Source organism: Balaenoptera acutorostrata, chromosome 14 (genome assembly GCF_949987535.1).
Source record: "Balaenoptera acutorostrata chromosome 14, mBalAcu1.1, whole genome shotgun sequence".
Taxonomy (NCBI): domain Eukaryota; kingdom Metazoa; phylum Chordata; class Mammalia; order Artiodactyla; family Balaenopteridae; genus Balaenoptera; species Balaenoptera acutorostrata.
Window position 1 is genome coordinate 54,051,989 of NC_080077.1, and position 14,645 is coordinate 54,066,633.

General features: G+C 42.2%; 2 protein-coding genes across 2 annotated transcripts in view; one reads left to right on the forward strand and one right to left on the reverse strand.

Annotated features, from left to right (window-relative positions):
• The window catches only part of CRYBG1 (crystallin beta-gamma domain containing 1), a 232,880-nt gene extending 221,885 nt beyond the window's left edge, over positions 1-10,995 (reverse strand). Inside the window, exon 1 of the mRNA XM_028168717.2 lies at positions 10,878-10,995. The gene's annotated coding sequence lies outside the window, so the exon portion shown is untranslated. The remainder of the gene's footprint in view (positions 1-10,877) is intronic.
• LOC102998944 (RNA-binding protein with multiple splicing 2-like) lies at positions 8,131-12,179 on the forward strand. Its single transcript, XM_057527636.1, is given in 3 exon segments — positions 8,131-8,158; positions 10,894-11,226; positions 11,229-12,179. Coding segments are annotated over 3 exon segments (813 nt in total). The 3' UTR covers positions 11,681-12,179.
• Positions 12,180-14,645: the final 2,466 nt, after the last annotated feature.

Sequence of the window (14,645 nt, forward strand, 5' to 3'; positions counted from 1 at the left end):
TGTAGTAAATAAAGAAGGAGTAATCAAGAATGACAATGAGGTTAGATTTCTCGCTTAGGTAAATGGATGAAGGTGAAACCATTAACTAAAAACAGGAACGCAGGAGAAAGATCAGGGTCTCTGGGCATGAAAATAAATTTGGTTTTGAACATATTGAGGCTGAAGTGCTTGGAGGCTATATAGGCACAGATGTCTAAGAATTCATTGAAACATATGGTTATGGAGGCCACAGGTCAGGGCTACATACGTAGATTTGGACTTCATCACTGAATAGGTGGAAGCTGATGCCATGAAATCAGATGAAATTACCTAGGGCAAATGTGTAGAATAAGGATAAAGGAGGAGCAAGGACAAAACCCTGAGTAACGCTGACATTTAGGTGCTTTGCAGGTAAGGGGGAGCCTACACACGACAGAGTCCAGACAATGCAGTTAAAGAGGTAGGAGGTTGTCTGGGGCAGAGTGCATCCCTTTGGCAAGGTCATGTGATGCCTATCTTCAAGATTTAATAGATAGATAGAGGCTGGGTCCTCCATCTTATAATGCCCTTTGCACTCTTCTCCCTCTATCCAGCAATCTCAGGTGCATTTAACATCTCCTCTCATTCTCCAACAGAGAATGAGGTCAAGAGGCCAACTCTCTCTAACCTACACTGATTTTTTTCTTTCTTTAGCCTTCTATTATATTTTCTATCTGAATTTAAGTTGACATTGAGGTAAACTGTAAAAATGCCCATAATTCTCCACTCTTCCCATAAAGAAGTAGAATCCATTTACTCACTCCTTAAATCTAGGTGAGTTCTGTGACTTATTTTGGCAAATGAAACATTAGCACATGTGATGCAAGCAGTACTTGAAAAGAACTTGCACTTTGGGACTTAGTTCCTTGCTGCTCTTGGAATCTTGCTGCTATATGAACATACCTAAACTAGCCTACAGGATTATGAGAGATGTGTGGCTAAGTCACGCCTATTACCCCCAACCAACAGATGGCGAACCATCAGAAATATGAGTGAGATTATCTGGGACAAGCCAGTGCCCAGTCAAGCCACCAACTGATCCCTGACACATGAAAGAGCCCATTGGAGATCAGCTAAGCCTGTCCCAGACCAGAACTGCCCAGCAGATTCATGAGCCAAATAAATAGTGCAGTTTTAAGCCACTAGTTTTTTTGTCTAAAAACATTTGCTTAAAAAAAAGCAGTGACCTGGCACAAGGTCATTAAACAGCCAACTCAGTTGTGAGCACCTTTTGTATCTTAACCTCAGAGATGTACAATGAATGTAGGCAATGGAAAAATCCTGAACTACCACATAAAGATTCAATTATGTCCAAACTACTTGGTAAGAAAATGCATCTGGGCCTTCCCCGGCGGTCCAGTGGTTAAGACGCCGCGCTCCCACTGCAGGGGGCACGGGTTCAATCCCTGGTCGGGGAGCTAGGATCCCGCATGCCGTGTGGCACGGCCAAAAAAATAAAAAATAAAAAAAATAAAAAAAGAAAATGCATCTGTTTCTATGAGACAATATATTCTAAATTTTAAACAACTGACTTACAAAATGCAGCTAATTTGTAATTTGGAGACTTCAAAAATGTGACTTGATCTTCCTACTTGAACAGACCAATACTCTAGTACCTGTATCAGTTTTCTATTGTCTCTTGCTGCATAACAAACCACCCCCAAATTTAGTAGTTAAATTGAACACTGTCTTTCTAATATACTACAAATACAAAATGTTTATTATATTAAGGCTACTTTGAGGATTCCCTGTTCCATCTATTAAAATTATTTTAAAGTAGATTTTTAATTTATCTAATTCAGCAAAACACTCTGTAACTGATTTAGGCTAAGATGCATCATGTTAGAACTCTAAATAAAACCGTAATGCAGGGCTTCCCTGGTGGCGCAGTGGTTGAGAGTCTGCCTGCTGATGCAGGGGACACGGGTTCGAGCCCTGGTCTGGGAGGATCCCACATGCCGCGGAGCGGCTGGGCCCGTGAGCCACAATTACTGAGCCTGCGTGTCTGGAGCCTGTGCTCCGCAACAAGAGAGGCCACGATAGTGAGAGGCCCGCGCACCGTGATGAAGAGTAGCCCCCGCTTGCCACAACTAGAGAAAGCCCTCGCACAGAAACGAAGACCCAACATAGCAATCAATCAATTAATCAATAAAAAATAAATCTTTAAAAAAAAACCGTAATGCAGGTAATCGTTTTATCTGTGAGATTCAGTGGTAAGCTACCTGAGGACAGGAACTGTCTGGGTCTGACATGTCAGGCAGCGACAAACCCCCAAATTTTATCATAGGATATCCTAGATTCAAGTGGCTAATGGAGTCCTCAGTTGTGAAGTAAAGTTAAAACTCACAACTACTAAAATATTTACTACCATATCAATAAACCAAAAATTTACTTGCTTTTAATCTTATGCAATAGAGTATATACCTCTAGTTTGACATAAAATTTATCTTGTAATTCATTTACCCTATTCTTAGTATTTTTGAAAGGTTCATTTTAATTTCCTCTTGTTGTTACAGCTCTGTAGCCATTGTGTAACAAAATGGGAAATACAATGCTGAGCAAATGGAATACCACAAAGTAGTAACGGTAGGGTGGCATACTTAAATCTTGGGATTTAGAGTCAGACAGACCTTGGCTGGAGTCCAAGATCTGCCACTTACTAATTATGTAACTCTGAATAAATTACTCAACTGCTCTTAGCCTCAGTTTTTCTTCTCCAAAAAAAATGGGAAAGGGGCTTCCCTGGTGGTGCAGTGGTTAAGAATCTGCCTGCCAATGCAGGGGACACGGGTTCGAGCCCTGGTCTGGGAAGATCCCACATGCCGCAGAGCAACTAAGCCCGTGTGCCACAACTACTGAGCCCACGTGACACAACTACTGAAGCCCGCACGCCTAGAGCCCATTCTCCTCAACAAGAGAAGCCACCGCAATGAGAAGCCCACACACTACAACGAAGAGTAGCACCTGCTCGCTGCAACTAGAGAGAGCCCGCGCAGCAACAAAGACCCAATGCAGCCAAAAATAAATAGATAAAATAAACAAATTTATTTTAAAAAATGAGAAAAATATACTAAAGTAGGAAGAGTAAATGACGTGTGTTAATAGGGAACATGAGAGGATTTGGGGGGTGATGGAAATATTCACATTCTATATCATGATTGTAATGGTAGTTAGTTACATGACTAAAGCATTTGTCAAAATTCATGGAACTGTACACCAAAAGGTATGAATTTTACTGAATGTCAAGTATACCTCAGTAAAACTTATCTTTAAAAATATAATAATAAGGGCTTCCCTGGTGGCGCAGTGGTTGAGAATCTGCCTGCTGATGCAGGGGACACAGGTTCGAGCCCTGGTCTGGGAGGATCCCACATGCTGCAGAGCAACTAGTGAGCCACAATTACTGAGCCTGCGTGTCTGGAGCCTGTGCTCCGCAGCAGGAGAGGCCCGCGCACCGCGATGAAGAGTGGCCCCCACTTGCCGCAACTAGAGAAGGCCCTCGCACAGAAACGAAGACCCAACACAGCCATAAATAAATAAATAAATAAATAAACCCAAAGTTAAAAAAAAAAAAGAGGAAGGACAGGGAGATACTTCGTTCTCTATTAAAAAAAAAAAACATATATATATATAATAATAAAAATTTTCAGTGCATGTGAAGTAGTTAGCACAGTGTTTGACACTTAGTAAGTGCATAATAAATGATAGTTTAATATATCAAAATTATGAAAAATTAATTTTTCCATTGTCACAGCAATGATTCTCCCCATAGTTAATAAATTCTTACATCTTGGTGTACTGAATTGGAGATCAAATTCAGCATTCCCTGTATACCTCTTCTGCTCTTTAAATGTTATTAAATGTCAAAGGAAAGTGCAAAAGAAATAGTCAAAGCATACTTCCAGCTATGGTACTGAATATTTTCACTTTACAAAGGTCTATTAAACTCCCATTGAGGGCCCACTCTATGGGATGCAGAGAGATATAAAGACAATACAGGCATTCTGCCAACTTAAACACTTTATATATTCATTCATTCCAAAAGTATTTCTTGAAAACCTATTATGCACCAAGGACTTGCACTTGGAAACACATTTGGGGCTGGGGGAAACAATCACTATCCTTGTGAAACAGTCTTGTGGGAGAAGTGGACTTTAACCCAGGAATTACCCAAATACATATTAAATGTCTCAAAAGTAGATACAAATGGATAGCTGGCTTGGAAACATTACACAAAGAATAGCTGACCTGAAATTCAGCAGAGATGAGAGCAAACCAAGAGTTTTCTTTCTGTGGTGCAAGGAATATGGCAGATAAGAAGGTGAAAGATATAATCCTAGTGGTAGAGTGGGAGGGATTCTCAATTTTGGATTCAAAACATGTGGCCTATGGACAATTGGGGATATTTGAATATGGATTTATGTTAGATGATGGTATTGTATCAATGCTGGATTTTCTGAGTGTGGTAATTATACTGTGGTTATGTAGGAGATTATTCTTGTACTTAGGAGACATGTTGAAGTGTACTTAGATGTTTGCTTATAGTCACAAAATATAGTTGTTCTCCTATCTACATTTAACCAAACCGCTGTGGCATTTGGTGATGCTAATATTACAAACATAGTTGTCATTAACCAACTTTGGGTCCTAGGAGATGCACAGTAAAAATTCTCCCCTTTATTGGTGTATTATTAGTATTAATGCTTGAGCAAACTTAAGAATGCCTAGAGAGGGCTTCCCTGGTGGCGCAGTGGTTGGGAGTCAGCCTGCCAATGCAGGGGACACGAGTTCGGGCCCTGGTCCGGGAGGATCCCACATGCCACGGAGCAACTAGGCCCATGCGCCACAACTACCGAGCCTGTGCTCTAGAGCCGTGAGCCACAAATACTGAGCCCGCATGCCACAACTACTGAAGCCTGTGTGCCTAGAGCCCATGCTCTGCATCAAGAGAAGCCACTGCAATGGGAGGCCCGCACACCGCAACGAGGAGTAGCCCCCACGCGCTGCAACTAGAGAGGGCCCGCGTGCATTAACGAACACCCAAAGCAGCCAAAAATAAACAAATTAATTAATTAATTAATTAAAAAAAGAAAAGAATGCCTAGAGAGAGTGGTTCATGGGTTAATTATAGACAATCCTCACTACACAGTTTCAGCCTGTATACACGGTTTAAGATTTCTCAATATGTGGCACAAAAACAGACATACAGATCAATGGAACAGAATAGAGTGCCCAGAAATAAACCCACACACCTATGGACAGCTAATCTTTGACAAAGGAGGCAAGAATATACAATGGAGAAAAGACAATCTCTTCAGCAAGTGGTGTTGGGAAAGTTGGACAGCCACATGTAAATCAATGAAGTTAGAACACACCCTCACACCATACACAAAAATAAACTCATAATGGCTTAAAGACTTAAATATAAGACAAAACACCATAAAACTCCTAGAAGAGAACATAGGCAAAACATTCTCTGACATAAATCGTACAAATGTTTTCTTAGGTCAGTCTCCCAAGGCAATAGAAATAAAAACCAAAATAAACAAATGGGACCTAATCAAGCTTATAAGCTTTTGCACAGCAAAGGCAACCATAAACAAAATGAAAAGACAACCTACAGACTGGGAGAAAATATTTGCACATGATGAGACCTATAAGGGCTTAATTTCCAAAATATACAAACAGCACGTACAATTCAATAAGAATAAAACAAACAACCTAATTGAAAAATGGGCAGAAGACCTAAATAGCCATTTCTCCAAAGAAGACATACAGATGGCCAATTATGCACATGAAAAGATGCTCATCATTGCTAATTATTAGAGAAATGCAAATTAAAACTACAATGAGGTATCACCTCACACCAGTCAGAATGGCCGTCATTAAAAAATCTACAAATAATAGGGCTTCCCTGGTGGCGCAGTGGTTGAGAATCTGCCTGCCAATGCAGGGGACACGGGTTCGAGCCCTGGTCTGGGAAGATCCCACATGCCGTGGAGCAACTAGGCCCATGAGCCACAGTTACTGAGCCTGCGCGTCTGGAGCCTGTGCTCCGCAACAAGAGAGGCCGCGATAATGAGAGGCCCGCGCACCGTGATGAAGAGTGGCCCCCACTTGCCACAACTAGAGAAAGCCCTCGCACAGAAATGAAGACCCAACACACCCATAAATAAATAAATAAATAAAATAAATAAACCCAAAAATTAAAAAAAAAAATCTACAAATAATAAATGCTGGAGAGGGTGTGCAGAAAAGGGAACCCTCTTACACTGTTGGTGGGAATGTAAATTGGTACAGCCACTGTGGAAAACAGTATGGAGTTTCCTCAATAAAGTAAAAATACAGTTGCCATATGATCCAGCAATTCCACTCCTGGGTATATGCCCAGACAAAACTATAATTCGAAAACATACATGCACTCCTATGTTCACAGCAGCACTATTTACAATAGCCAAGACATGGAAGCAACCTAAGTGTCCATCGACAGAAGAATGGATAAAGAAGATGTGGCACATATATACAATGGAATATTACAGAGCCATAAAAAGAAATGAAATTGAGTTATTTGTAGTGAGGTAGATGGACCTAGAGACCTAGATGGACCTAGAGGTAGATGGACCTAGAGACTGTCATATAGAGTGAAGTAAGTCAGCAAGAGAAAAACAAATACCATATGCTAACACATATATATGGAATCTAAAAATAATAATAATAATAATGGTTCTGAAGAACCTAGGGGCAGGACAGGAATAAAGACGCAGATGTAGAGAATGGACTTGAGGACACGGGGAGGGGGAAGGGTAAGCTGGGACGAAGTGAGAGAGTGGCATGGACATATATACACTACCAAATGTAAAATAGATAGCTAGTGGGAAGCAGCTGCATAGCACAGGGAGATCAGCTCTGTGCTTTGTGTCCACCTAGAGGGGTGGGATAGGGAGGGTGGGAGGGAGATGCAAGAGGGAGGAGATATGGGGATGTATGTATATGTATAGCTGATTCACTTTGTTATACAGCAGAAACTAACACACCATTGTAAAGCAATTATACTCCAATAAAGATGTTTAAAAAAAAAAGTCCATTGACAGATGAATGGATAAAGAAGGTATGATATACATATACAATGGAATATTACTCAGCCATGAGAAAGAATGAAATAATGCCATTTGCAGCAACATGGATGAACCTAGAGATTATAATACTAAGCAAAGTAAGTCAGAAAGAGAAAGACAAATAACATATGATATTACTTATATTTGGAATCTAAAATACGACACAAGTGAACCTATCTATGAAACAGAAACAGACTCAAAGACATAGAGAACAAACTTGTGGTTGTCAAGGGGAAGGGAGGGGAGGGGAGGGAAGGATTGGGAGTTTGGGATTAGCAGATGCAAACTATTATATATAGGATGGATAAACAACATGGTCCTACTGTATAGCCCAGGGAACCATATTCAATATCCTGTGATAAACCATGATGGAAAAGAATATATATATACGTATAACTGAGTCACTTTGCTGTACAGCAGAAATTAACAAACATTGTAAATCAACTATACTTCAATAAAATTTTAAAAATTTCTCAATATGGAGATTTAGTATATTACAATGATCCTATGTCATGTTTATTTCAGTACATTTAATGGCTACAAATTTATTCTTCAAGGACATTTTTTAAAAACACAACCAAGAGCTATCTAAAGCCAAATATGATGAAAAAAGTGAATAATCCAAATATGTATTTTTTTCCAGTGGGAGGGGTAACAGAAATTAGCCGTATTTATAAAGTGAATTGTTTTTCTTGTATGTTTCTTAAATTGGCTTTAAAGGCAATTGCAGAAGAGCTTGCTGATGCTTTTGAAACCATGCATCTTAGATTGGGACTTGAACCCACACAGCTGGGACTCGAACCCGAGGTAAAACCCACAGTCTTCCAACTGAGATCACACCCTGGTCTCAGGACTTAACGAAGGTCAGGTTCTTGATGTCTCATTGCAAAAAGAATTCAGTGAGAGACAAAGTGTTAGGTAAGAAGTGAATTTATTTAGAGAGAAACACACTCCACAGAGTGTGGGCCATCTCAGAAGGAGAGAAAGGCCCCAGGATATGGCGTTGTCAGTTTTTATAGGAGCGGGTAATTTCATAGGCTAAAGAGTGGGAGGAGTACTCCAGCTATTTTAGGAAGGGGAGGGGATTTCTAGGAATTGGGCCATTGCCCACTTTTTGATCCTTATGGAACTGTCATGGCACCTGTGGGTGTGTCATTTAGCTTGCTGATGTGGGCGTGTCATTTAACTTGCTGATGTGGGCGTATACTGAGGCTCAAGGTCTAGTGGAAGTCGACTTGTCCACCATTTTGGACCTATCTGGTTCTAATCAGTTTATGTCATGTCCTCAGGCTATGTCATTCTTTCAAAGGTTGTGCCTTGCCTCCTTCCCTCCTGTTTCATTTTGAGTAATTACATTATTGTTCAACAAGTGTGTAGCCTTCTGGAGTTTCAACTTTGAGGAACAACATAATTTATATTTCATTATTTTTTTTTAAGTCACCTAACTTTATAGTTGTACCTTTAAGCAGATGGCTTTAATTCAAGTAATTCATTTTAGCTATAAAAAGAATTGTGGTAATTGGAAGTTAACACAGGAATTTTTTTAAGAGCTTGAAAATATTTTATTTATTTTTATTGAAGTATAGTTGATTTACAATATCGTATTAGTTTCAGGTGTACAGTATAGTGACTCAGATTTTTTTTTTGCAGATTATATTCCATTATAGGTTATTTCAAGATCTTGGGCATAAATCCCTGTGCTATACAGTAAATCCTTGTTGCTTATCTGTTTTATGTATAGTAGTTTGTATCTGTTAATTCCATACTCCTAATTTGTCCCTCCTCCCCCACTTTGGTAACCATAAATTTGTTTTCTATGTCTGTGAATCTGTTTCTATTCTGTTTATAGAGTCATTTGTGTTATTTTTTAGATTCCACATATAAGTGATATCATAGAGCATTTATCTTTCTCTGACTTATTTCACTAAGCATAATATTTTCTAAGTCTATCCATGTTGCTGCAAATGGCAATATTTCATTCTTTTTATGGCTGAGTAATATTCCATTATATATCACATCTCCTCAAGCCAATTGTCTGTTGATGGGCAACATTGTAATTTTTAATAAATATATCATTCAGTCAGTAAGCATGGCTCAGGGCACTGCTAAGTGCTATGCGGGGCCCACAACATCCTTTAGGAATTCAACATCTAGTTTAACACATAAGACTAAATATTAAAAGATAAGGGTCAAAATTTAAAAGTTGCCGCTCTAATGTGAGCCTTTAATCATTATTTTATCATTAGCTTACTAATCTAATGCATAAAAACTAATACATTTTATTTTGTCTCATTCCTTGGCTGCACCTTCGTCCACCATTACTCCTCTGCTCCTAAATAACTATTCAGGACAACACCCATACCTGATCTACATTCAGATTGCTTGGAGGCGGTCCTACAACTAAGATATGGTGATCCACATACCACCCAGGTTAAGCATTGCCCATCCATAGTAAATTGAGAACATTATATAATTCTCCCAGATGAATGAGGACTTTGCGAGAGAAGATATAATTATTATATAGAGAAACAAAAATAATATTTATTCTCATATGCAATGCTTATTAAATTATATGAATTATGTATTACTGGATTTTTTCCTCATATTTGTCTTGTTCCAGAAAAGGATTTGAGGTAGGTGAGTAAACTATAGATAATTCATAAGCAATGGGCTGTGTAGGTTGATTTCCCCACTCAAAAACATGGATAATTTCATACACTGTAGTGATAGCATAATAAAAGTAGCTTAAATGTTTAAGCAACCAGATTCAAACACTAGTTATGGGTAATTTATACTTGGGACAATCTAGCCCATTAGTCACTACTGTATTTAGCATCCAGAGCAATTCATATCAATGTGGGCTAATTATTCTGACTAAATGGATCAGTCAATTCAATTCAAAAGTTAGTATAGTTGATTTTCCTCCTACTGAATTGACATTGGCTGTGACGTTCCCATTACCTGAATTATGGCATTCCAGATCAAGCCCATGGTACTAGATCTTAAACCTCAACCCCCCTCACAAGCACCCTCTTCCAGTCAGTCACTGTTTCTCCTTCCCACCCCCTCCTTTCCATCCCACGCCTTTATCTTTCTTGTCTCAGTTGACTGTAGTAACTTTTCAGATGCTCCCACTGCCACCATCGCTGGTCAAAATACCGTTCATGCCATGGTCTGAGGAAGTTTCCCAAACCACAGATCTGATCATATCACATCCTTAATTGAAACCCTTCAAAACGGCTCCCCTGTGGTTACAGCAGGAGCTTTAGAACCTTCTTGACTTAATCTATTGGAAGAAATAATCACAACTCAAGGCACACATACTAGTTCAGGATGTGCATATATATGCATGATATGCATAACTGAAGTAAAAGTTTTATGAAACAAACTTACCCTTGCTTCTTGTGATGCACTCTGATCTATTCTATTCTATTCTTCTGTTCTATAAAATTGTATTTCACATAAAAAAATTATTGCAAACCACTAAATTGATCTCACAATCCACTAATAGGTCATAAGCTACAGTTTGGAAAATCCTGGTCTAGGGGATATAGTTCAAACCACTTACCTCGGTTTCCAAGCCTTTTTCTGCTATAGCTCTAGGTGACAATTCTGGCTTCATTCATTTATCCATCTAACCAGTAAGTAGCCGCCCAACGCCCACTACTGCCAGGCCCTATGTGGGTAATTAAAGGCTCAGTGCCGACCAGAGAAAAGAGCGCAGACCAGTAAAAAGTCTATTACCATTCCGTGATAAAAGGAAGACAAGACTCGCCGGTCGCAGGGAAAAGGCGGAGGCGGCGGCCACCACGGCTCGGCCGGGGTTCCCAGTGCCACGTCCGCCGCACTCCCTCCCCGTCTCCCGCCTCCGCGAAGCCTGATGCGACTCCAGCCGGACCCGCTGGCTGCCCCGCCCACCGCCACCACCCCACCGCCAGCCCCGCGAGCAACCTGAGGCCGGACTGCGCGCGCAGCGCCCGCACGGCTCGCAAGGAGGAGGAGCTCCGGACCCTGTTCGCCAGTGGCCTCCCTGGGGCCATTCAACCCAAAGATCTCTGCCTGCTCTTCAGGCCGTTCAAGGGGTATGAAGGGTCCCCATCAAGCTCACATCGAGGCAGCCTGCTGGTTTTGCGATCTTTGACAACCGGGCAGGAGCAGAAGCCGCCCAGAAGGCATTGAACGGTATTCGCTTTGATCCTGAGAACCCGCAGATCCTGAGGCTAGAGTGTGCCAATGCCAACACCAAGACGGCCAAGAACAAGCTGACGGCTACGCCAAATCCCACCAACGCTCACCCCTCCCTAGGAGCACACTCAGAGCTGATGGGGGCCCCTCTGAGCCCCGCATACCCAGAGTCCTGGGCCCCCTACCCTCTGTACACCACAGAGCTGACCCCAGCCACCTCACCTGCTGCGCTCACCCACCCCGCTGCCACTACCGCTGCCGCCGCTGCCCTACATGCTCAGAGGATGCAGGTCAGGTGGTGCTCTCCCATTTTCAGGATGAAGAAACTGATGTCCAGAGGTGCGCAGGTACCCTTCCTCTGATACTACCCAGCGAGGTTGGAAGTCTTGTCAGTTCTGTTAGTTCTTCAGTCTTGTCGCCACAGCTCGAGACCCCGCCCCACTGGGGAGGAAGCCGCCCTGAGCTTCCACTGCCCCAAGGCAGCCCGTGCAGAGCTGCTGCTTCCCTCCAAAGCCTGAGAATTTTAAGCCTGACTCAGTGCACTGTTTCCTGTTTCCTTTCTCTCCTCTTCCTCAGCCCTGTCCTGCCCCAAAACCCCTCTTCAAGGTGCTCACGGCAGGATTCAGGGGCTTTCTCTCTGGGACACCCAGACCCAGCTCAGAGGCCTCCCTGGGACTGAGCGAGGCCTGACCTCCAGTCCAAATTTGCTTCCGTAGCTCCATCTCAAAGAAACGACGCGTTTAATTTTGCATGTTTTCTGGCATGGATTAAGACACTTAAACTTCTGTGTATGTGAGTGTACCGTTTGTTCTCACATTGTGTCACCATAGCAACAGGTCCTGACCACAAATGGTTCATCATTCCCAGCCCCACTGTCCACACCCCTCCCTGCACCCACCCTGCTTCAGTGAGGACCAAGCCCTGCAGCCAGTTCCGCCCAACAGGAAGGACCACCCAGCCAAGACAGAGCGTTTTCCTGGTCATTTCAAATCGGGGTCCTCTGCTTCCTCCTCCTCAGATGGGCCAACAGCCGTTAAGAAAATCCTTTCTCGGGACTTCCCTGGTGGTCCAGTGGTTAAGAATCCCCCTGCCAATGCAGGGGACATGGGTTTGATCCCTGGTCCAGGAAGATCCCGCATGCCGCGGAGCAACTAAGCCCGTGTGCCACAACGACTGAAGCCTGCGTGCTGCAATTACTGAAGTCCCCGCCTAGAGCCCAGGCTCGGCAACAAGAGAAGCCACTGCAATAGGAAGCCCGCGCACCGCAACGAAGAGTAGCCCCCGCTCGCTGCAACCAGAGAAAGCCCACGTGCAGCAACGAAGACCCGAAGCAGCCAAAAAATGTATATATATATCCTTTCTCTGCCGGTTTTGCGCACCTCTCCACATCGCACCCCACCCCTGCTGTGGCTCATCATTCTTTTCAAACTTTGAAAGCAACCAAAACGTGGAAGTATTTTTGTACCTTGTGTAACAAAATATTTATGCCACATAAAGGAGAGGAAAAAAAAAAAAGAAGGTAAATACAGGCTGTTAAGGCAACACATAGGAGAGATATTTGGGCCATTCTTGTGGGGAGTAGAAGGACTTCCCAGAGGAAGAGACCTCTAAACTGACACCTAACGGATAAGTAGGTGTTAACCAGGAAAAAGGAGTGGTGAGAAGTAGAGTCCCAAGCAGAAAAAATAGCTTGTATACCCCCGGAGGTGATAGAGGGCAGGATCTTTATGAAAAGTGAAAAGTGTTTCTGTGAGCCTGGAGGACAGAGCTCAGGGACATATGATAGAAGATAAGGATGGAGAGGTATTGATTGCCCCATGGAGGGTGTTGAAAGTCACACTTGCTCTTTTAGGCCAGGGGTTTCCAGATCTGTCCGAGGGAACCCAAGGGCTCCTTGATCTTGCCTCTGCCTGCAGAGGCAATATCAAGGCCAAGCAGGCTGCGCTCTCCTGATCGCCTTCAACCAGAATAGCAGTGACACAATATCAGCTTTGGGAATATGGATTCCCGATACTGGGAAGTGTGGAAAATAGATTGGAAGAGGGCCAAATGGGCAGGTATCCCAAACTAGGGGAGTGGCAGAAAGAGGAGTGGGAAGAATTCAGAGTCAAGAGAAAGAAAAGGCAGCACTGGTGACTGAATTCTTGAACAAGTCCTCATCTTTAAACTTGCTGTGTTTTTTTTGTTTTTTGGGTTTTTTTTGGCTGCGTTGGGTCTTCATTGCTGCGCGGGCTTTCTCTAGTTGTGGCGAGCGGGGGCTACTCTTTGTTGCAGCACGAGGGCTTCTCATTGCGGTGGCTTCTCTTGTTGCGGAGCCTGAGCTCTAGGCGCACAGGCTTCAGTAGTTGTGGCACGTGGGCTCAGTAGTTGTGGCTCGCGAGCTCTAGAGTGCAGGCTCAGTAGTTGCAGTGCACGGGCTTAGTTGCTCCACGGCATGTGGGATCTTCCCAGAATAGGGCTTGAACCCGTGTCCCCGGCATTGGCAGGCGAATTCTTAACCACTGCGCCACCAGGGAAGTCCCAAACTTACTGTGTCTTCTGTTCCCTTTGCCTGGAACAGGGGTTCTTAACTTTACTTTTATTCTTTTTTCACAATGAATCTCTTAGACAGTCTGGTGAAGTATGTGGAGCCCTTCTCAGAATAATATATTTAAATGCATAAACATACATATTATTACATAGACATACATATTACTACAAAGAGATAATTGTATATTCCTATACAGTTATCAGAATGTTAGGAAAACAAATCTGTGTTATGTAGTATGCAATAAATAATAAGGTCTCGCAGTGAGTCTAATTCCTACTGTAATTTCAAAGTAGCAATATGTGTAAAATAATGTTTCAAGAATCTGAGTCAACTGCAATATGAATATATCTATGTTGAATACATCTGTTTCTATTGGTGACAAGTTACAAGTATTGCTAATACTACTCCAGTTTGTGACCTATATTTATAATGGAAAAAAATGCTAAATTTCAAACTGGAGGTTAGTGAAAATAAAGATGTACTCATTTTCTCATCCAAATTCTTCAAGCTCCTTAATTTGAACCGTGGACTCCTTGGTTAAAAGCCCCTGGCTTAAAAGCCCTTTCTTTCTTTGTCCACATGTTGTTATCTATTTACCCTCTAAGATTTATTTTATACATTGCTACTGGTTCTCAAAGCTAGGTTCCCATAACAGTTGTACATAGTCCTATTACAGCCAGTTAGGGACTATTGCAATCATTTGTTTACTTGTCAGTTCTCTGCCAATCTGGAGTGTGAGTTCCCTGAGGGAAGAAATTATTTCGGATGCATCTTAGTATCCTGAGTACCTGGCACAT